This window comes from Callithrix jacchus, chromosome 7 (genome assembly GCF_049354715.1).
Source record: "Callithrix jacchus isolate 240 chromosome 7, calJac240_pri, whole genome shotgun sequence".
NCBI lineage: Eukaryota > Metazoa > Chordata > Mammalia > Primates > Cebidae > Callithrix > Callithrix jacchus.
In genome coordinates, this window is record NC_133508.1 from 155408120 (window position 1) to 155431646 (window position 23527).

The 23527-nt window shown below is 37.1% G+C and overlaps 1 protein-coding gene across 2 annotated transcripts in view; it reads left to right on the forward strand.

Moving 5' to 3' along the window:
• MAN1A2 (mannosidase alpha class 1A member 2) overlaps positions 1 to 23527 on the forward strand; it is a 177181-nt gene that overhangs the window by 37102 nt on the left and 116552 nt on the right. Inside the window, exons 2-4 of one of the 2 annotated variants that reach the window (XM_009001969.4) lie at positions 79 to 334; positions 3170 to 3266; positions 12764 to 12882. In XM_009001969.4, the coding sequence (XP_009000217.2) occupies positions 79 to 334; positions 3170 to 3266; positions 12764 to 12882 (472 nt within the window). Of the gene's footprint in view, positions 1 to 78; positions 335 to 3167; positions 3597 to 12763; positions 12883 to 23527 lie in introns of those variants that run through there. The other variant, XM_078332860.1, reaches the window with a different exon arrangement.

Consider the following 23527-nt stretch of genomic DNA (forward strand, 5'->3'; position numbering starts at 1 on the left):
AACTTTATATTTTATATTTAAAGGTTGACATTCTCAAGTAGGCTCACTCTTACATTTTATTTCCTCCTTTTCTCACAGGGAAGAAGAAGAACGTCTAAGAAATAAAATTCGAGCTGATCATGAGAAGGCCTTGGAAGAAGCAAAAGAAAAATTAAGAAAGTCAAGAGAGGAAATTCGAGCAGAAATTCAGACAGAGAAAAATAAGGTAGTCCAAGAAATGAAGATAAAAGAGAACAAGCCACTGCCGCCAGTCCCTGTTCCCAACCTTGTAGGAATAAGTGGTGGAGACCCAGAAGATAATGACATCAGAGAGAAAAGGGAAAAAATTAAAGAGGTAATAAGCTGAGTTTTGTGATATGGAGTGTTTATGGATTTGTATTTGACTGGATATAAACAGATATATATCGTCTATGGTGTCATGTTTTGATCTTTTTATTCTTGCGTGATAGTTGTGGTAGAGTTTTCAGGTTGGTGCTTTCATAAGGACTAGAACTCTTTCTTTTTTTAAAAAAAATGTTGATTATAATATAATTATTGGACACATAAGCTTTTAATATAACATTGGGATTAGTGCCACTCATTCTTGTTAAGAGATCTTCTGGAATTCAGCATTTTATAAGTAATATATCTGTATGTAACTTAACATTGACCTAAGCAGTTTCTTAAATGTTCAGTTTAAAGGAACTCTGCCAGATACCATGCAGATCCCCTCATAAACGTGCTTCTAAAGAGTTAGATTTTATCTCCAATTTTTTAAGGAACACGTCATGATACCCCTCAACTATACTGTAGATTAAGAGCACATTTCTTCCAAAGAACCTCCATGGATTGAAGAATGGGAAAGAATTGATTTCAAAATTCTTCATTTAGCCTCGGAAGTCTTTCAGTTTGTTGTTTTATAATTACTTAAAGGTAAAGAGAATACCAGCTGGGAAAAATCTAGTGAATATTTGAATTCAACTTGGTTAATTAGAACTCCTGAAAATTCTGGGTGGAGTTTGTGATTATGCTGCCTGTGAAGAAAGATGTTTTTATCGGAGTGTGACTGCACCAGCAGTGTTTTAGAAGGTTAATTGTTACCAAGTAAGATAAATCTAGTTCAAATAGTCAAATATCTATTTGGATATATTCTAGTAATGGATATGGAAGGTAGAGCAGATATTTTAAGCATAGCCTTATGAATTATTATAAAACCTTGACCCCGATGGAGTAGAAATAGAGCTGTGTTCTGATTTTACCTCACCTCCGGAGTCTTTTTAATATGTAGACTGCTTATAGCACTTCCTTTGGACAGTGTTGGGACAGACAGCGATAGATATTTTTTTCAGATACCTAACTCACTTTTTTTTCAGATGTCATTACAAGTTACTGAAATACTTTTTTTCCAAATAAACATAATAATTCAGATAGACAACCATGTGTTCGGGGGACCCCAGATGATCCTCAGGTTCAGTGACTCACCAGGAGTACTCACGGAACTTAGCACATGGAAATGTTTTATAGTTTGGCGAACTTTTATCCTGTTATTTTACTGAAGTCATTTATTAATTCTTACAGGTGTTTTTGTAGATTGCTTGTAATTTTTCTTATACATAGTCATGTCTTCTGTGAAGAGTTACTTTTCCTTTTTCCTTCTTGATTTGTATACCTTTATTTATTTGTTTTTTCTTGTACTGCTGTGGCTAAGAGTTCTAGTACATTGTTGAAACTAAGTGGGGAGAACGGATATGCCAAGTTTGTTGCCAGCTTGAGGGGTTAAGCATTTAGTCTTTGGCCATTAACTATGATGTGTCAACTGTAGGTTTTTAAAGATGCTGTTTGTTAGGTTGAGAATGTCTCCTTGTAGTTGTAGTTTACTGAGAGTTTTATCATGATTGAGTGTTAGAATTTTGTCAGATGCTTTGTCTTCGTTTTTCTCTAGATAACTATGATTTTTCCTCTTTATTCTGTTAACATGGCAAATTACATTGGTTTTTGGATGTTAGATTAATCTTATATTCCTGGGTTAAATTAACTCCACTTTGTCATGATATAGTATCCTCCTTAGATGCTGCTAATTTTTATTAAGGAATTTTGCATCTGTGTTCTTGAGATACATTGGTCTTGAGTTTTCTTGTAATATCTTTGCTTGATTTTAATGTCTGATATATGCTGGCTACCTAAAGCAAATTGGGAAACGTTTAATGAATAGTACACTGTTAAATGAATAGACTTTTGTTACACCACAGTCTGCTATCATATAATTCATCTGATACACAATTAAATACTCTGCTGTTGTATAGCTCAGAAGTCCTTGTCTTGCAACACACTCAGCTCAAACTAAGTGATACAAAAAGTATTTATTGGTTTGATGGCTCTACACAAGGGCTTCAAGTTTGGCTGAATCCAAGTCTGTAGGTATTATTGTCAGTATTAGGCATGTGAATCTCTCTTTCCTTTTGCTAGTTTCTCCATGTTGCGAGAGAGCCATTATCCACTCCAGAATTATATATTACATAGACCATGAGATTGCAGAATAAAAAAGTCCCTTTATCTTCTGGTGCCTATAACAACATGTGTAAAAAGGACTTAACTGTTCCTACTCGAATCACATGTATCCACTCACTTTGTCTAGGGCAGGGGTTGACAGCTACAACCTGTGGGCCAAATTCTCTTGCTAGACAGCAAGAGAATTTTTTGAGAATAAATTTGAATTTGAACCCAACCGTGTCAGTTTACTTACATATTATCTGGGACTGCTTTTGTGCTGTAACAGCAGAGTTAGTTTGTTGATCTCTGTTCTAAGGATAAGGGGTTTTCTAGCTAGGCTGGATTAACTGGTGGTAGAAACAGAGCCTCTTGATTGACAGCTCTGTTGTATGTGAGGAAGAGGGGGAGCTTGTTCCCCCAAAAGACTGACATTTCTTAACAGGAAAGAATGACAAACAGATATGTACCTCCCGAAGAAAAAGGACCTGTCTCTTACACCCATGTTTTTTCCTGTCATATAGATGAGATTAAACATAGTTATGTGTGTTTTCTTACTGATACAAATGTTAATTGGATAATATAGTAATGTAGATCTTGAAGAACGGGCAAGGATATAGTAATAGAACCCAAAATTACGTGAAATAACAGTAACAGTCTGTGAAAAATGTAAGTTCATTGCTTATAATTTTTCTCTTTTCAGATGATGAAACATGCCTGGGATAACTACAGGACATACGGGTGGGGACATAATGAGCTCAGACCCATTGCAAGGAAAGGACACTCCACTAACATATTTGGTAAGTTGACTTTTGCTAATGAACTCAGACCCATTGCAAGGAAAGGGCACTCCACTAACATATTTGGTAAGTTGACTTTTGCTAATGAACTCAGACCCATTGCAAGGAAAGGACACTCCACTAACATATTTGGTAAGTTGACTTTTGCTAATGAACTCAGACCCATTGCAAGGAAAGGGCACTCCACTAACATATTTGGTAAGTTGACTTTTGCTAATGAACTCAGACCCATTGCAAGGAAAGGACACTCCACTAACATATTTGGTAAGTTTACTTTTGCTAATGAACTCAGACCCATTGCAAGGAAAGGGCACTCCACTAACATATTTGGTAAGTTTACTTTTGCTAACTACTATTTCCATTTTCTACCTCCATCTTTTAAAACAAGATGTAACTTTTTAAAGTACTTTTTAAAATCTGAATATTTCTGTGGAACTACAGTTTGAAGAAACATGAATGAATTTTGCAAGTGTCAGTCATGATTAAGTTCCAGTTGCTTTGGGGTACACACATATGTGCTAGATTTTCTATTTGCATCTGGATGCTTTAGTCATTTATCTGAGTATTTTAAAGCTTTTTTCGGCATTTTTTTTCTTTAGTGTCAGGAAAGGTAAGCACCTATCGTCATTTTTTTCTTCAGCATAATACCTATTCTGATATTCACCTTACAGAGGAAGAGGGGAAGGATAGGAAATTCTTGTAGTCCTGTGTACATTTTTTTAAAAAGTGACATACCCAGGGTGATGAGGTTACTGAATTCAGTGGGTTATGTTGTACAGGCACAGTTCTTAAGGGAAAATTAACAAATTAACAGTGTGTTCTGTGAATGGAGGTTTGGGCAAGAGCTGTGTCCATCTTGGGTTTGTTCACTCTGCCTTCTTTCAGCTCAGTTCACTTATAAAACCTCCTCGGGGAGTAAGTTAACTGACTTAACTAATTTAACTAACAACGTTTACTATACCCAAAGAGAAGCCTTGAGAGCTGTTAGGCTGCTCTTTGTAGTCCTCACTCCTTCCCCATTTTAGATGCTTCTTAGACTTGATTGTCCTTTAAGTAGTGATAGATGGAGGCAAGAACATTTTAATGGGCTAAAAAGAAAGAAACTAGTTATATGCAGTCTGATTTTCTTTATCACCTGTAGTAAACCATCACAGCAATTCAAATAATAGCAATTTTCTTTTTGACACTAGAGAAGGATTTTTCTAATACTGTGATTTCCCTTATAATTTGTTCACTGTTGCTTTTTTTGGTCAAAAAAGAAAATGTCTTAAAAAATAATTTCTGTTGGGTTTGGGAGATGTGGTAAAAGAGTAAAGGAAAACAGTTTCCTTCAGGTGATCAGTGAGTACCAGAGACTCCATAATATGTAATTTATCAGCTGTCATGCAATGAAATAAAGTGCATTTTCTTAGCAGCATTTCAGACTGGGAAGTTGATACTGCTCTGTGGGTGTCACAGTATGAGGCATTAGTGCACGAAAGACATTATGTTCAGATCCTCCCTTCAAGGGACTTTCCTTTATGTTAGACTCGGTGGTAAATTGTGAGCCGTTAAAAACAACTGGAGTATAAAAATGTATTGAAAATAAGAATTGGATTTTAATTTTTTACTTTTTTCAAATGATATTTCTCAGAACATCTAATGTGTTAATATTTACTCAGGACCAAGTAGATACTGGTCCTGTCTGTTTATCAAATAAATACTGCTTGCTTTAGTAAACTTTGACGGTAGAAGAAAATTAATTTAGATGTTTCGGAAACATCTATTATGAGAAGAAAATTGTAGTGAAATGGTAGATAAAGCAAAAAAATCTGCAGAATTTTCAATACTCAAAATTAGGTGCTTGTTATTTTTTATTAAATTTTTAAGTGGTTATGTAGCTTCTTTTCCAGCCAGATAACCTAAGGAGGAATAAGATCCATAATTATGTTTTGTCTTATGTTTGTAGCTTTGCAGTTAGTTTGTTAAAGGATGATTTTTTATAGTTAATACTTTGTTTCCTACTCTGTTCCTTTTGTGTATCTCAAATTCTTGCCAGTAAGTACAATTTGAGTTTTTTTTTTTTAAAAACGATTTTTTTATTTTTTATTTTTAAAAATAGAAAAAGTCTAAGAGAAGGGTAGTAATTAGTTCTCAGGGTCTCATTTGACATCTCAAATTTAGTATACCTTTACAGAATCCAAATCTTAGAGCCTCTATTACTGTTGGAACATGTAAGTGGATATTGAACCTTTGCTTGAAGTATTCTAGATTTTAGGGAAAACACTAACTTAAAACTTTCCCCGTTTTGTTAGCCATGATAATTAAGCGATTCTTTTGTATGGGTAATTGAGATAGCGGCTCCTCTGACTTCTGTCCGGTTATTTCTTAGCGTCACAGTCCTTTTTATGTGTGGATAACAGAAAGTCTATTGCAAAATGGCTTGAATGCAAAAGGAAACTTCATCAGCTGATGAATTCCTGATGTATATCTGATTCTACCTAAGCTTTTTTTCACTTTCTCTTCTGTTTTCCGGTGTGTTTATATCATCAAGCTGGTTTCTTAGCAGGATGGCTGCAGCAGTTTGAAGCTTTGTATCTTCATACTACCTCATCTGTAGGAAAGAGAACATTGTAGAGAAGAGAGCTCTTGGATGTCTTAGAAATAGAAGTGAAAGACTCATTATTTCTTTTTGTCCCTGACTGGGTTTTGTGCCAGTTGCTGAACCAAAATGCTGTACTTGGAGGGTGGGGATATGTTCTTATTTTTGTTAGTGAGGGCCAGGCTCTGGAGCCAGGAGAGGGGAGAGAGAAATGTTGCTGGATGTAAGTTAGCACTGATACTAATTATTCTAACAGTGATTAATAGTTAGAATGGCCGGGTACAGTGGCACATAGTCCCAACTCCTTGGGAGGTTGAGACAGGAGGATCGCATGGGGCCAGGAGTCCAAGGCCACAGGGCACCGTGATCGTGATGCCTGTGAATAGCCACTGTACTCCAAACTGGGTAACATAGCAAAACCTTTTCTGTAAAAAAAAAAAGCAGAATGCATTCTTTCTATTGAGATATTCTGGAGAATAGAAAGTTTTGTTAGGGATAGGTCTTTCTGCATGTAGGAGAAATTATTTGGATTTGGAAAAAGAGTATTCTTTGACTTTGCAGTGCTTTTTATTTTCCAGGGGTATGTGTGAATATATTTGTATGTAAATAAATTCCTTTTATTACTTCTGACTTCACTGTGATTCGATTTGCACATATTTTGAAGATTTTTGTTTTTATATTAATGAGAGATATTGTTCTGTACTTTTCTTGCATTCGTCTTGTTTTGGTATCAGAATAATGCTGGACTCATAAAATGATTTGGGAAGTGTTCTCTGCTTTTCAGTTTTCTGGATGAGATTGTTTAGGATTGGTTTTATTTTTTTCTTAAATGTTTGCTATATTTTGCTGAAGAAACCACTTGGATCTGGGATTTTTTTTTCTTTTGAAGGTTTTTAAACTACAAACTTCATTTCTCTAATAGTAAGGACCATTCAGTTTATGTGTTTCTTCTTGAGCGAGTTTTGGTAATTTGTGGTTTTTGAGGAATTGGTCTGGTTTTATCTGTTATTGATTTTATATGCATCGAATTGTTTGGAGTATTGCCTTGTCATTTGAATGTCTGTGGCAGCTGTAGTAATACTCCCCTTTCATTTCTGATAATAGTGATTTATGTTTTGTCTCTTTTGTTGTCCTGCTAGAAGTTTATTAATTTTATTGATCTTTTCAAAGAAACAACTTCCGTTTTCATTGATCTTTGTAATATTTCCTTCATGTTTTCATGTATTAATTTCTACTCTTTATTGTTTTCTTCTTTGCATGATTTGGGTAATTTTGCTCTTGTTTTTCTAATATTTTTAAGTAGAAGCCTAGATTATTGACCAGAGATCCTCTTTTCTAATGTGTTTATTACTATAAACTTTCTAACTGCTGCTTTAGCTGCATTCCTGAGGTTTCGATATATTTTCATTTTCATTCAATTCAGTGTTTTAAAATTTTCCTTGAGTAAGTTTAAGTATTTAGTTTTAAAAAAATCCTGTTGCTGATTTCTCATTTTAATTCCATTAAGATTAGAGAATGTACTTCACATAATTTTAATTATTTTAAATTGTTTTTGATTTGCTTTCTGACACAGGTTTGTCTCGGTGAATTTTCCATTTGTGCTTAGAAAGAATGGTATTTGTATATTCTGCTGTTACCGTGTGGAATGTTCTCTTGTTGTCAGTTAGACCCCATTGATTAATGGGGTTGTCCAGGCGATCTCTGTCTTAGTTGATTTTCTGTCTACTTCTGTCAGTTACTGAGAGAGGGATGTTGACGTCTTCAACTCTTATTTCGGACTTCTTTCAGTTATGTCATCTTTTGCTTCATGTAATTTGAGGTACTCTTGTTAGGTGTTTGTGCGTTTAGGATGATGTATTCTTAGCAATACCACTAAAGCCTTAGTATCAAAACCAGACAAAGATATTTATAAGAAAAGGAAACTGTAGAGCAGTATCCCTTATAAACATAGACATAAAAATATTTAACCAAATTTTAGTAAATCTTATTCAGTAATAGAGTTGTCCCTTGGTATCCGTGGAGGATTAATTTCAGGACCCCAGAGAATACCCAAATCCACAGATGCCCAAGTCCCTTGTATAAAATAGTGTATAATATTTGTATATAACTTAAGCATATTCTCTCATATATTTAAAATTATCCTTAGATTACTTGGAATACCTAATACAATAGAAATAGTGGTTATGCTGTGTCTCAAAAATTTTTTTTAATTGCTGTATTATTTTAAAATTATTTTCAAAATATTTCATTTATTGTTGGTTGAACCTGTGGATATGGAACTGGTGAATATTGAAGGCTTATTGTATATTAAATTGTGACTAAGTGGAGTTTATCTTAGAGATACATGGTAGGTTTTATATTTGGAAATTGGTTAGTGTTGTTTAAAATACCAGTATAATAAAAGAGAAAAATCTTAGGATCATCCCAGTAGCTGGAGAAAAAGCATTTAATCACATTTAACATGCATCCATGATAAAACCTGTTAGCACACTAAATTAGAAAGGGGATTTCTTCAGTTTGATAAAGAGAATTTCAAAACAACAACAATAAGCAAAAAATATAGAATACCTCCCACATACTTAATATTGAAAGACTAGATGCTTTCCCCTAAGATTGCTTTCCCCTAAGTTGGCAAGCTAGGCAAAGGTGTCTACTCTCTCACTTTTGTGTAACATTGTACTGGAGATCCTAACCAGTGTACTAATGTAGGAATGAAAAAAAGGAAAACAAAAGAATAAAGATTGGAAATAAAGAAGTGAAACTGTCTTTACGTTTTTAGTCAGCGTAATTGTCCGTAGAAAGAATCTTAAGGAATGTATCAAAAAAGGGTAGAAGAGTAAACAAACAAATTTCGTAAATGTTACAGGATACAAGTATGCAAAACCAATTATATATATTGGTTTACTTCCAACAGATGGTTATAAATGCAATTTAAAAAATAATGTCATTTGCAGTATCATCAAAAAATATGAACTGTATGTGTATGAATTTGACAAAATATGTATAGCCCCTGTACACTGAAAAGTTCATGTTGTTTTTGAGAGAAATTTAAAAGGACTTAATGGAGAGAAATGCCATGTTCATGAATTTGAATACTCAATATTGTTGGGATGTTAATTTTTTCTACATTTATGTTTAAATTTAGAGCAGTCCAATCAAAATGACAGTAGCTTTTCTGTAGAAATTGGCAAGTTGATTCGAAAATCTCATAAAAATAGAAAGCACTTAAAATAGTCAATTTTTTTTAAAACAAAGCTGAAGGATTTGCACTACCTGATTTTAGAATTTACAGTAAAGCTACAACTTAGGACAGTAGGGTTTTAGTATAATGATGGGCATAGAGATCTGTGGAAAAGAATAGAAATAGAAGAGCACATACATGGTTAATTGATTTTCAACAAAGATGCTGAGGTAATTCAGTGATTGAAAGGATAGTCTTTCCAACAAATGTTGCTGGATTAACCATATATTCATAAGGGAAAATAATGAACTTTGCCTCTTCCTTCAACATTGTATACAAAAATTAACTGGAAATGGATCAGAGAGCTAAATATAAAAGCTAAAAGTATAAAACTTTCAGTAGAAAATGTTTGAGAATATATGTGTGACTTGAGGTAAGCAAGAATTTTTCAGAATACAAAAAGCATTAAGTATAAAAGAAAAAATACTGGTAAATTTGACTTAATGAAAATGGAAGATTTCTGCTCCCCCGAGACATCAGGAAATTGGAAAGGCAAACAACAGGCTTGGAGAAGAAGATATTTGAAATACATACATAAGGATGTATCCAGAATATATAAATACTTCCCCACCCAAGGAGGTATATGGATAGCCAGTAAGCACATCAGTAAGCAGGGAAAGTAAAATTCACACCACAAGGCAATATTTCTACACACCCATTAACATGTCTAAAATTTGAAAATCAACAATACCAAATATTGACAGGGATGCTAGAGCAATTATCTCTCTTACAAATTGTACTGGGAGTGTCAAATGGCACACTGTGGAAAGCAGTTTGTCAGTTTCTTATAAACTTACTGTACAGCCTAGCAGTTCCACACCAAATATTCCCTTGGTGCTCACAAATGAGATCAGATGTACTTGTATGTTTCTTAGTAAATTCAATTTTTTTCCATCAGTGGTATACAGAATTTGCAAATTGAATTTTAAGATCTTTTCCCCTGTGTTATATAAAAAGTTTATATAGAATAGGAGTTATCCTTAAAATTATTAATAAAAAAATTAATAATGAACTTTGGGAAAATAATGAACTTTGTTTCTTCCTTCAACATTGTATACAAAAATTAACTGGAAATGGATCACAGAGCTAAATATAAAAGCTAAAAGTATAACACTTTAAGGTAATATTATGAATCTTCCAGAGTATGGTACTTTGATAGCGGGTAGCCCTTTGAAAGCTTCTTTATTTTCTCTGTTTTTTGGTCTGTTTGTTTAGATTTTTCTGTTTCTTCTTTCAAGTCAAGAGTAGTATTTCTTGAGAAAGATCAAATTTACTGTGAATATATGAATGAAATGGGCCTTTTATAATTAAAAAAATCTCTGTGCTTGTCTGTTATTGCATTTTTATTGTTTCTGTTTTTGTCTTGTCTACCTTTTAAAAACTAGGTAAATGGTAGATTCACTGTATGGTTCTTCGTGGAAACATTTCTTGAATTTATTATTTCAATAATTTTCATCATTTCTAATTTATCCATTTCTGCCTTTAGATTTTCTCATTCTTCTGTTGTTTTGCCCCAATTTTTTTTCTTCCTTAGAATGTTAAATTCAGTTATTTTCATTTGTTCTTGTTAACTAGGATAAATATTTTAAGTTTCTCTGTGAGAACTGCTTTAGTTGATTCCCATACTCTCATACTAAATTTTTATGATGTTTTATATTTTCTATAGTGTCATGTTTTGCTGCTGCTTTGACTCAAGAATAGTGTTAGGCTTTTTAATTTTTTCCTGTTGAAATCTTGACTTATCCAGGTAAACAATCATAATGGTGGCCAGTAATTTCAATTTTACACTTTTCTTCCTTGAGCTCTTTTGCTCCTGGCACCTTGTGGAACTAAGCAAGACTGGTACAGAATAGGTGGGTCAGACCTTTTTCCATTCCATAATAGTCAATACCTGAGAGAAGTGTATACATAGAGGACTAAATAAATAACTAGGTAACTGGAGGAGCAGAGAACTACCTACAAAAAATTGATAAGGACACAAATAGTAGTCTTAAGGATTTAAAATAAGTTCAGTAAATGTTTTGGATGAAATGCTAAAATGAAAAGAGATACGTATTCAAGCAGTTATGCACGAGATAGAGATATATGAGTGATTAAATGGCTTGATAAAGTTTTTATCTTAATAAAAAGCTGAGGAACGGAATAACACATAACTAACTTTCTAGATAATATCAATATCAAGGGAACTGAGCAGGGAGAAGACCAAGGAATTTATCAGGAAATGTTGGAGTACTTGTCAGCTAAGAGAAGACAGATGTGTTGATAAGTTGAAGTAATTATTAGGAACACATGAACAAGAAAATGGCTTGTAAATTAAGGACAACCATCATAAGGACAAATGGTGTATAGCTTCAAACCATTGGAAGAAAACAACTTCTGCCCGGTAGAAAGAGGACTGGAAAAAGAAAGAAAAGAATAGTAAATGGAAAATATGAACCAAGTAATGTTGAATGCTGGCTCTTAAAAATCATCAGGAAAACCTGTTGATAAGACAGAGCTGTTAATTATTACTCTGATAAGGAGATCACTACCTCACTGGAGTCGTAGCCTTTTAGAGTTTTGGGGTATAAATTATCATTTGAATACTTTCTGTTAAACAGTTGATGGGTCTTTCAGGAAGTTCCTGGAATGAACAATAAATTTTTTTTGCAACTTTTATCTTTCCGGACGAGAGCTCCTGGAACAGTAAATTCAGTAAAAGCCATGTTAATGCAGGCAGCAAGCTGTGTGGGTCATTTGCATTGTCAGAGGACAGAAATAATTGCATTTATGGAATTGGGGAGAACCCATCTGCTCCCTGCTACCTATTTTTTTTTTTTGCTATACTACTAGATTTTTTTACTCGACTAGTAGCAAAACAAACCTAGTTTTGCTGCTATTTTGTTTAGGATTTGTGCGGTTATATTCATTAGTAAGATTGGCCTGTTTTCTTCTCTTGTGTTCTCATTATCTAGTTTTGTTATCAGTTAGGCTGGTTTTGAATTAATTCTTCCCTCTCTTCCTCCCTTTCTCTCTTGTTTTCTTCCCCTGGAAGTTTTTTTTTTTTTTAATGATCAGGATTATCTTTTTTTTAAAAGTGGTTACAGTTTATTTTGATTCTCTATACTCATATTTTGTTTGATGGTTTCCTTTTTCTGTATGATCTACCTGCTTTTTGATTGTTAAGGATTAAGTTTCTTTTCCACTGTGATTAGCCCTGTTATACATTCATTATTTTAAAATATATTTTTATTCTTTCTGTGAATTTGGACCAGACCAGAAGGACGTGGTTGTCTTATTACTCAGCTTCTTATCTTGAACTACTCTCCCCTTTTCCTCAATGACTCTTCTTGTTTTTTCCTTTCTCAGTTGAGTAGGATCATATTCTCATATTCTGACTGGGCTGAAAATGAAGAAAAAGTATTCTTTTAGTTTTCTTTTATTGTCCTGTTATCCAAGTACTATTTTTTATTAAAATATATTAAACTGTATATTATTACCTAATGTACATGATTTCTAACGTAAAAGTGAACAAAATTGGATATTCTTTTTAGTCCTTGTACTATTACTTTACTTTTATTCATAAAAAATTAAAATATACGGAATATGAAGGGAATCTTTCCCCATCCCCCACCCAGGAGAACAGGAGCCTAAAGGGATCTTTTCAATGATATATTTTTTTCTTCCCAAATATAGGAAGTTCACAAATGGGTGCTACTATAGTAGACGCTTTGGATACCCTTTATATCATGGGACTTCATGCTGAATTTCTAGATGGGCAAAAATGGATTGAAGACAACCTTGATTTCAGTGTGGTGAGTGTACAATTGATAATTAATCTCTTAGATTGACCATGAAAAAACAGTGTCTAACTGCTACTGTCTGAACATTTGTGCCTTCCGAAAATTCCGATGTTGAAACCTAATCACTAATACTATGGTACTAAAAGATGAGGACTTTGGGAGGTGATTAGGTCATGAGGGTTGAGCTCCCTTGAATGGAAATAGCACCCTCGTAAAGTAGACCCCAGAGAACTCCTCGCCCCTTCCACTGTGTGAGGGCACTGAGGTCATGAAGGTGTCATCTGTGAGCCAGAAAGTGTGCCCTCACCAGACACTGAATCTGCTGGCTTCTAGATCTTGTACTTTTCCAGTTTCTAGAACTGTGAGAAATACAGTGGAAATTTCTATTTTATATAAGCTACCTAGTTTTTGGTATTTTGTTATAGCAGCCTGAACAGCTTAAGATACTAACCATAGTAGTTTTCAGCATTATACTAAGACTTGAAAGAAACCCCAAGTCCTCTTTCTTCTTTTGGGATTATTAATTGTTATTTAATTTTTGCATAAAATGTGCATCCTTTCTCACCATCTTTTCTTTTACTTATCATTTGAAGCAAGGTGTTAATAGGAAATCAGTAGGGGAAAATGCAGTGAACTAGAAGCATCAGGCAACCATAACAACTTTGTAAATTGTGTGTGTGTGTTTTAAAGTTTAGTGATTAGCACAGTTTTGATGAGTTTTCATAGGCCTGTATCCATTCTTCTGGCACTTGAGCGTGGTTAAGTGGTACTGCTTAGGTTTGACATGGTTGTTAAGTCACACGCCTTTATGTAACAGATTGTGCTTTTTGTATCTTGTTTAAGAAAGCCCTACTCCTAGGTCATGAAGATACTTTCTTGTATTTTATTCTGAAGGTTTTAAAGTTTTGCTTTTGTATTTAGTCTTTAATCCAAATGGAATTGATTTTTTAATGTAGGGTGAAAACAGGCCACTATTAATTGATCCTAGTACCATTCATTTCTCTGCTATTTTTATATGCCACATTAGTCATCTATTAGTCATATTATAGTTTATTCTTTAACATTGGCTTTTTTCTTTATCCTTATGTCAATACTAAACTGTCTTAACTATAATTTTTTTTATGAGAAGCTTGATGTCTGTATCTGAATTTTGGTATCTGATTGTTCCTCTGCAGAAATTATCTTAGTTCTCAGCTTTTTGTTCTTTCAAGTTCTGGAAAACTGAGTGGAAATTTTGATGAGGATTGCATTTAATTTACAGATAAATTTGGGGGAGAATTAGCATCTGTGCAATACCCCCATTCATTAACAGACATCTTCATTATGGCTGATAATTCCCTTGTATGTCATTGTTACCACTTGGGGTTCAATCAGGAGCCAGAACTATACCATTTACTTTAACTAGAGGATTTAATGTTTAGAATTGTTATCCAAGTAATGGGGAAACAAAAAGGCAAAAAGAGAGCATTGTGATGGCACAGGAGGTAGTAGCTATAGGAAACCGGAAACAGTTGCCACCTATGGGGGCTATAAGAACAGTGGCCGGGCGCGGTGGCTCACGCCTGTAATCCCAGCACTTTGGGAGGCCGAGGCGGGTGGATCACGAGGTCAAGAGATTGAGACCATACTGGTCAACAAGGTGAAACCCCGTCTCTACTAAAAATACAAAATGTAGCTGGGCATGGTGGCACGTGCCTGTCTGTAATCCCAGCTACTCAGGAGGCTGAGGGAGGAGAATTGCTTGAACCCAGGAGGCGGAGGTTGCGGTGAGCCGAGATCGCTCCATTGCACTCCAGTCTGGGTAACAACAGCGAAACTCCGTCTCAAGAAAAAAAAAAAAAAAAAAGAACAGTGGCAAGATGTTGAGATCATTAAAATGCGGTAGCTTGGGCTTTGTAGAACTAGTACTCGTGCTGCCCAGGTGTTACTGGCACCTTAAGAAGACTCTGTCACAGCTGGGACTCAGACTCTGAGGAGGAGACACTTAGCCAAATGCTTGATCTCTGTAAAGGAAACGATGAGGCTAATTTGGGGATTGTGTGTGTGTATGTGTGACAGGGGAACAGTACTCTGGAAACAATTACCACTGCAGCGTGAACCCTGGCTGGTACTACACTATCAGACACTAGAAGTAAACAGGAGGGCATAGGACTCTTCTTCCTCCAGTCTTGTCTTTTTAGAACCTCCTATTGTTAGTGCCTAAAAGGGAGCCAGCTGGTAAATTAAATGCATTTGTGTAGTTCCAACTCCAATATACCAAAATGTAGAGTATAGAAGAATGGGTTTGAACCTGAAAGAACTAGTTTAATAATCAGCACAGTCGTTTTTTGTTCCTTTCTTTCAACCTTTTAATGTCATTATGTTTTAGCTGCTTATTTTGCATATAGTAAGTATTTGGGTTTGGTTAATTTTATCCAGTCTTAGAGTCTTTTTATTTCAACTGTTAAGTTTGATATATTTACATTTATTGTGGTAACATACATTTGGAGTTAGGTCTTTCATCTTTGTTCTGCTACTTATATTATGCTTGTACTTTTCATTTGCTTTTAGTTTTTTTCCCTTATTTTAGATTAAATTACATCATCTCTCTTTTTCCCTCGACTAGTGTGGAGTTATCCTTGAAATTTAAATATATATATGATATATATATGTATAAACATATATATTTTATAAAAATATATTAAAACTGAGTTTTGTCTCTTTTTTTTAATTTTTTTAAATTTTTTTAAAATTTATTATTGGATTTTAGGTTTTGGGGTACATGAGCAGAGCATGCAAGACAGTTGCGTAGGTACACACATGGCAGTGTGCTTTTCTTTCCTTCTCCCCTTCACCCACATTTGGCATTTCTCCCCAGGCTATCCTTCCCCACCTCCCCCTCCCACTGGCCCTCCCCTTTTCCCCCCAATAGACCCCAGTGTTGAGTACTCCCCTTTCTGTGTCCATGTGTTCTCATTTTTCATCACCCACCTATGAGTGAGAATATGCGGTGTTTCATTTTCTGTTCTTGTGTCAGTTTGCTGAGGATGACGTTCTCCAGATTCATCCATGTCCCTACAAACGACACAAACTCATCATTTCTGATTGCTGCATAATATTCCATGGTGTATATGTGCCACATTTTTCCAATCCAGTCTATCATCAATGGGCATTTGGGTTGATTCCAGGTCTTTGCTATTGTAAACAGTGCTGCAATGAACATTCGTGTACATGTGTCCTTATAGTAGAACGATTTATAGTCTTTTGGATATATACCCAGTAATGGGATTGCTGGGTCAAATGGAATTTCTATTTCTAAGGCCTTGAGGAATCGCCACACTGTCTTCCACAATGGGTGAACTAATTTACACTCCCACCAACAGTGTAGAAGTGTTCCTTTTTCTCCACATCCTCTCCAGCATCTGTTGTCTCCAGATTTTTTAATGATCGCCATTCTAACTGGCGTGAGATGGTATCTCAATGTGGTTTTGATTTGCATCTCTCTGATGACCAGTGACGATGAGCATTTTTTCATATGATTGTTGGCCTCATATATGTCTTCTTTCGTAAAGTATCTGTTCATATCCGTTGCCCACTTTTGAATGGGCTTGTTTGTTTTTTTCCTGTAAATCTGTTTGAGTTCTTTGTAAATTCTGGATATCAGCCCTTTGTCAGATGGGTAGACTGCGAAAATTTTTTCCCATTCTGTTGGTTGCCGATCCACTCTAGTGACTGTTTCTTTTGCCGTGCAGAAGCTGTGGAGTTTGATTAGGTCCCATTTGTCTATTTTGGCTTTTGTTGCCAATGCTTTTGGTGTTTTGTTCATGAAGTCCTTTCCTACTCCTATGTCCTGGATAGTTTTGCCTAGATTTCCTTCTAGGGTTTTTATGGTGCCAGGTCTTATGTTTAAGTCTTTAATCCATCTGGAGTTAATTTTAGTGTAAGGTGTCAGGAAGGGGTCCAGTTTCTGCTTTCTGCACATGGCTAGCCAGTTTTCCCAACACCATTTGTTAAACATGGAATCCTTTCCCCATTGCTTGTTTTTGTCAGGTTTATCAAAGATTGTATCGTTGTATGTATGTTGTGTTGCCTCCGGTGCCTCTGTTTTGTTCCATTGGTCTATATCTCTGTTTTGGTACCAGTACCATGCTGTTTTGATTACTGTAGCCTTGTAGTATAGTTTGAAATCCGGTAGTGTGATGCCCCCCGCTGTGTTCTTTTTGCTTAGAATTGACTTGGCTATGCAGGCTCTCTTTTGGTTCCATATGAAGTTCATGGTGGTTTTTTCCAGTTCTGTGAAGAAAGTCAATGGTAGCTTGATGGGGATAGCGTTGACTCTGTAAATTACTTTGGGCAGTATAGCCATTTTCACGATATTAATTCTTCCTAACCATGAACATGGAATGTTTCTCCATCTGTTTGTGTCCTCTCTGATTTCATTGAGCAGTGGTTTGTAGTTCTCCTTAAAGAGGTCCCTTACCTTCCTTGTGAGTTGTATTCCAAGGTATTTTATTCTTTTTGTAGCAATTGCGAATGGCAGTTCGTTCTTGATTTGGCTTTCTTTAAGTCTGTTATTGGTGTAGACGAATGCTTGTGATTTTTGCACATTGATTTTATATCCTGAGACTTTGCTGAAGTTGCTTATCAGTTTCAGGAGTTTTTGGGCTGAGGCAATGGGGTCTTCTAGGTATACTATCATGTCGTCTGCAAATAGAGACAGTTTGGCTTCCACCTTTCCTATTTGAATACCCGTTATTTCTTTTTCTTGACTGATTGCTCTGGCTAGAACTTCCAGTACTATATTGAATAGGAGTCTTGAGAGAGAGCATCCTTGTTTAGTGCCGGATTTCAAAGGGAATGCTTCCAGTTTTTGCCCATTCAGTATGATATTGGCTGTTGGTTTGTCATAAATAGCTTTTATTACTTTGAGATACGTTCCATCGATACCGAGTTTATTGAGGGTTTTTAGCATAAAGGGCTGTTGAATTTTGTCAAATGCCTTCTCTGCGTCAATTGAGATAATCATGTGGTTTTTGTTTTTGGTTCTGTTTATGTGGTGAATTACGTTGATAGACTTGCATATGTTGAACCAGCCTTGCATCCCCGGGATGAATCCTACTTGATCATGATGAATAAGTTTTTTGATTTGCTGTTGCAATCGGCTTGCCAATATTTTATTGAAGATTTTTGCATCTATGTTCATCATGGATATTGGCCTGAAGTTTTCTTTTCTCGTTGGGTCTCTGCCGGGTTTTGGTATCAGAATGATGTTGGTCTCATAAAATGATTTGGGAAGGATTCCCTCTTTTTGGATTGTTTGAAATAGTTTTAGAAGGAATGGTACCAGCTCCTCCTTGTGTGTCTGGTAGAATTCGGCTGTGAACCCGTCTGGACCTGGGCTTTTTTTGTGTGGTAGGCTCTTAATTGCTGCCTCAACTTCAGACCTTGTTATTGGTCTATTCATAGTTTCAGCTTCCTCCTGGTTTAGGCTTGGGAGGACACAGGAGTCCAGGAATTTATCCATTTCTTCCAGGTTTACTAGTTTATGCGCATAGAGTTGTTTGTAATATTCTCTGATGGTGGTCTGAATTTCTGTGGAATCTGTGGTGATTTCCCCTTTATCATTTTTTATTGCATCTATTTGGTTGCTCTCTCTTTTATTTTTAATCAATCTGGCTAGTGGTCTGTCTATTTTGTTGATCTTTTCAAAAAACCAGCTCTTGGATTTATCGATTTTTTTGAAGGGTTTTTCGTGTCTCTATCTCCTTCAGTTCAGCTCTGATCTTAGTTATTTCTTGTCTTCTGCTGGGTTTTGAGTTTTTTTGATCTTGCTCCTCTAGCTCTTTCAATTTTGACGACAGGGTGTCAATTTTGGATCTCTCCATTCTCCTCATATGGGCACTTATTGCTATATACTTTCGTCTAGAGACTGCTTTAAATGTGTCCCAGAGGTTCTGGCACGTTGTGTCTTCGTTCTCATTGGTTTCGAAGAACTTCTTTATTTCTGCCTTCATTTCATTATTTACCCAGTCAACATTCAAGAGCCAGTTGTTCAGTCTCCATGAAGCTGTGCGGTTCTGGGTTGGTTTCTGAATTCTGAGTTCTAACTTGATTGCACTATGGTCTGAGAGGCTGTTTGTTATGATTTCAGTTGTTTTGCATTTGCTGAGCAGTGCTTTACTTCCAATTATGTGGTCAATTTTTGAGTAGGTTTGATGTGGTGCTGAGAAGAATGTGTATTCTGTGGATTTGGGGTGGAGAGTTCTGTAAATGTCTATCAGGTTTGCTTGCTCCAGGTCTGAGTTCAAGCCCTGGATATCCTTGTTGATTTTCTGTCTGGTTGATCTGTCTAGTATTGACAGTGGAGTGTTAAAGTCTCCCACTATTATTGTGTGGGAGTCTAAGTCCTTTTGTAAGTCGTTAAGAACTTGCCTTATATATCTGGGTGCTCCTGCATTGGGTCCATATATGTTTAGGATCGTTAGCTCTTCTTGTTATATCGATCCTTTTACCATTATGTAATGGCCTTCTTTGTCTCTTTTGATCTTTGTTGCTTTAAAGTCTATTTTATCAGAGATGAGAATTGCAACTCCTGCTTTTTTTTGCTTTCCGTTTGCTTGGTAAATCTTCCTCCATCCCTTTATTTTGAGCCTTTGTGTATCCTTGCATGGGAGATGGGTTTCCTGGATACAGCACACTGATGGGTTTTGGATTTTTATCCAATTTGCCAGTCTGTGTCTTTTGATTGGTGCCTTTAGTCCATTTACATTTAGGGTTAATATTGTTATGTGTGAATTTGATACTGCCATTTTGATGCTAAGTGGCTGTTTTGCCTGTTAGTTGTTGTAGATTCTTCATTATGTTGATGCTCTTTAGCATTCAGTGTGATTTTGGAATGGCTGGTACTGGTTGATCCTTTCTATGTGTAGTGCCTCTTTTAGGGGCTCTTGTAAAGCAGGCCTGGTGGTGACAAAATCTCTGAGTACTTGCTTGTTCGCAAAGGATTTTATTTTTCCTTCACTTCTGAAGCTCAGTTTGGCTGGATATGAAATTCTGGGTTGAAAGTTCTTTTCTTTAAGAATGTTGAATATTGGCCCCCACTCTCTTCTGGCTTGTAGGGTTTCTGCCGAGAGATCTGCTGTGAGTCTGATGGGCTTCCCTTTGTGGGTGACCCGACCTTTCTCTCTGGCTGCCCTTAGTATTCTCTCCTTTATTTCAACCCTGTTGAATCTAACGATTATGTGCCTTGGGGTTGCTCTTCTTGCAGAATATCTTTGTGGTGTTCTCTGTATTTCCTGCAATTGAGTGTTGGCCTGTCTTGCTAGGTGGGGGAAGTTTTCCTGGATGATGTCCTGAAGAGTATTTTCCAGCTTGGATTCATTCTCTTCATCCCCTTCTGGTACACCTATCAAACGTAGGTTAGGTCTTTTCACATAGTCCCACATTTCTTGGAGACTTTGTTCATTCCTTTTTGCGCTTTTTTCTCTAATCTTGGTTTCTCGTTTTATTTCATTGAGTTGGTCTTCGACTTCAGATATTCTTTCTTCTACTTGGTCGATTTGGCTACTGAAATTTGTGCATGCTTCGCGAAGCTCTCGTATTGCGTTTTTCAACTCCTTTAATTCATTCATATTCCTCTCTAAGTTATCCATTCTTGTTATCATTTCCTCGAATCTTTTTTCAAATCTTTTTTCAAGGTTCTTAGTTTCTTTGCATTGATTTAATACATGATCTTTTAGCTCACCAAAGTTTCTCATTATCCACCTTCTGAAGTCTAATTCCGTCATTTTGTCACAGTCATTCTCCGTCCAGCTTTGTTCCCTTGTTGGGGAGAAGTTTTGGTCCTTTCTAGGAGGTGAGGTGTTCTGGTTTCGGGTGTTTTCCTCCTTTTTGCGCTGGTTTCTTCCCATCTTTGTGGATTTGTCCGCTGGTCGTCTGTGTAGTTGCTGACTTTTCGATTGGGTCTCTGAGTGGACACCCAGAATGTTGATGATGAAGTATTTCTGTTTCTTGGTTTTCCTTCTACCAGTCTAGCCCCTTTGCTGTACGACTGCTGAGGTTCGCTCCAGACCCTGCTTGTCTGGGGTGCACCTCTAGCTGCTGTGGCACAGCGAGGGATGCTACCAGTTTCTTTTTCTGCTATCTTTGTCCCAGGATGATGCCTGCCTAATGTCAGTCTTTTGGATATAGAGGGGTCAGGGAGCTGCTTGAGGAGACAGTTTGTACTTTATAGGGGCTTAATTGCTGAGCTGTGAGCTCTGTTGTTCATTCAGGGCTGTTAGGCTGCTATGTTTGATTCTGCTGCAACACAGCTCATTAAAAAAACCCTTTTTTTTTCTCAAATGCTCTGTGTTGAGGGGTTTGGGCTTTATTTTTGGATGTCCGTTGAGGTCCTGCCCAGCTAGGACGCAGACTAGCCACTGTTTGCCTGCCGAGGCTCTGCCCTGCTGTCGTGAGGCTCGCCCTGGCTCCGCTGTTCTGCTGTGTTCTCCGCCACGCCCTGTGGCGGAGTCTCTCTGTTGTAGCGGGTTGCCTCGGCAACGGCAGGCTGTGTCAGCAGTGGGCGTGTATCTCAGTAGGGACGGGTTGCCTCGGCAACGGCTGGCTGCGTCAGCAGTGGGCGTGTATCTCAGTAGGGACGGGTTGCCTCGGCAACGGCTGGCTGCGTCAGCAATGGGCATGTATCTCAGTTGGGGCGGGTTGCCTCGGTAATGGTGGACGCCGCTCCCCAGCAGAGCGTCTCGGGCCGTCTGCACGGGGCTTGTTTGAAATCGCGGTTTTGTTCGTCCCACTAGGCCACCCCTAACGCTCTGTCCCTGCAATCCCCTGGGCTGGCCCACTGTCCACGTCTAGCTCAGTCTCAAGTCCAGCCCTCTCACGTCTCCGGTTGCCAGTTCAACAGGGCACCCGGACAAGCGCGCCCTGTGGGGAGCGCTGGGCAGGGCTGGCCGCCGCCACCCCGGCTGCCGGCTTTGACAGGCGGAGGTTCTGCCTGGCGTCCTGCGTCTCCTCCTCACTTGGGAATTTCCCCGTTCCGTGGGCAACAAAGATCAGTCTGGAAATGCAGCTCAGACTCACCTCTCCGCAGACACAACGAGAGCTCCAATCCTGGGTTGTTCTCACAGCACCATCTTGAGTCCCCCTTTGTCTCTTTTTTGTGTTTGTCCTCCAGTTTCGGGAGTCAGGAGCAAAACAATAAACAATGTAATATATATATTTAAACTTTAAGGGTAACTCCAAAGTAGATTCCTCTCTCTCTCTCTCTCTCTCTCTCTCTCTTTCAATGTATAGTATATATAAAGACATTATAAACTTTAAGGGTAACTCTAAGTAGGTCCATATATATATATCAGAGCTTAAAATTAATCATCAGGCCAGGCATCACTTTGGGAGGCTGAGGCAGGAAGATTGCTTGAGCCCAGCCTGGGAACAAAGTCAGAGCTAAACTCTGCAGAAAATAAGTCTCAGCTACTTGGGAGGCTGAGGAGGAAGGATTGCTTGAGCCTAGGAGGTTGAGGCTACAGGGAACTGTGATCATGCTACTGCACTGTAGCCTGGGTGACAGAGTAAGACTCTGTCTCCAGAAAAAAAAATCAATGGATTTATCCTGCTTCTGAAGAATATAAGGATCTTAGAATGCTTTAACTTAACTCATCTCCCTTTTGTTTTGTGTGTAATTGTTGTCTAGTTGATCCTAAGTTATATTTTAAACGTCCAAATTGAGTAATAGATAAATAAATGCATACATTTGTCAAATGCTTCCTCTGCAACAGGCACTGTTCTAGATTCTGTGGATATAGTCATCAACAAAACAGAGTTTTATCTCTTTTTTTGTGTTTGTGTTCTGGTGTAGGGGGCAAAACAGCAAACACATAAGTTATATACAGTGTATCAGATGGTGATGATAAGTTCTGTGGGGAGTAATTAAGAAGAGCAGGTAGGATTGGAGTAACTGGTGGGATATTGCTATTAGTATTTCACATGGGGTGGCCTTGGAAGGACTCTTTGTTAAAGTCATACTTCTGAGAAGAGACCCAAGGGGAGCCATGTGACTATACGGTTCTGTCTTAATAGATATTCAGATTGAGAATAGAGGTACAGTTCCCTTGTCTTTCCTGCTTTTGTTATATTATTGCAAAGTGTGTTTTCAGTCTAATTTTAAAAAGGCAATCTATTTTCTCCCTTGTTTTAATATTTTATTTTTCACTTTGTTGTTCTATAATTCTATTACCATGTGTCTATTTTTTTTTAATTTTTTTGAGACAGAGTCTTGCTCTGTTGCCAGGCTGGAGTGCAATGGTGTGATCTCGGCTCACTGCAACCTCTGTCTCTTGGGTTTGAGTGATTCCCCTGCCTCAGCCTCCCATGTAGCTGGGACTACAGGCATGTGCCACATGCCCAGCTAATATATTGTATTTTAGTAGAGACAGGGTTTCACCATGTTGGCCAGGATGGTCTTGATCTCCTGACCTCATGATTCACCTGCCTCAGCCTCCCAAAGTGCTGGGATTACAGGCGTGAGCCGGCGTGCCCAGGCAGGTTATTCTTTAAAGGACTCACAATGTTTGATCAATCTACGTGCGTATGTTTTCATCAAGTTTAGTAGATTCTCAGTTATTACTTCTTTCAAAAATGTCTATATCCAGTTTCTCCCTTCTGTCCCTCTAGAATTTCTCAG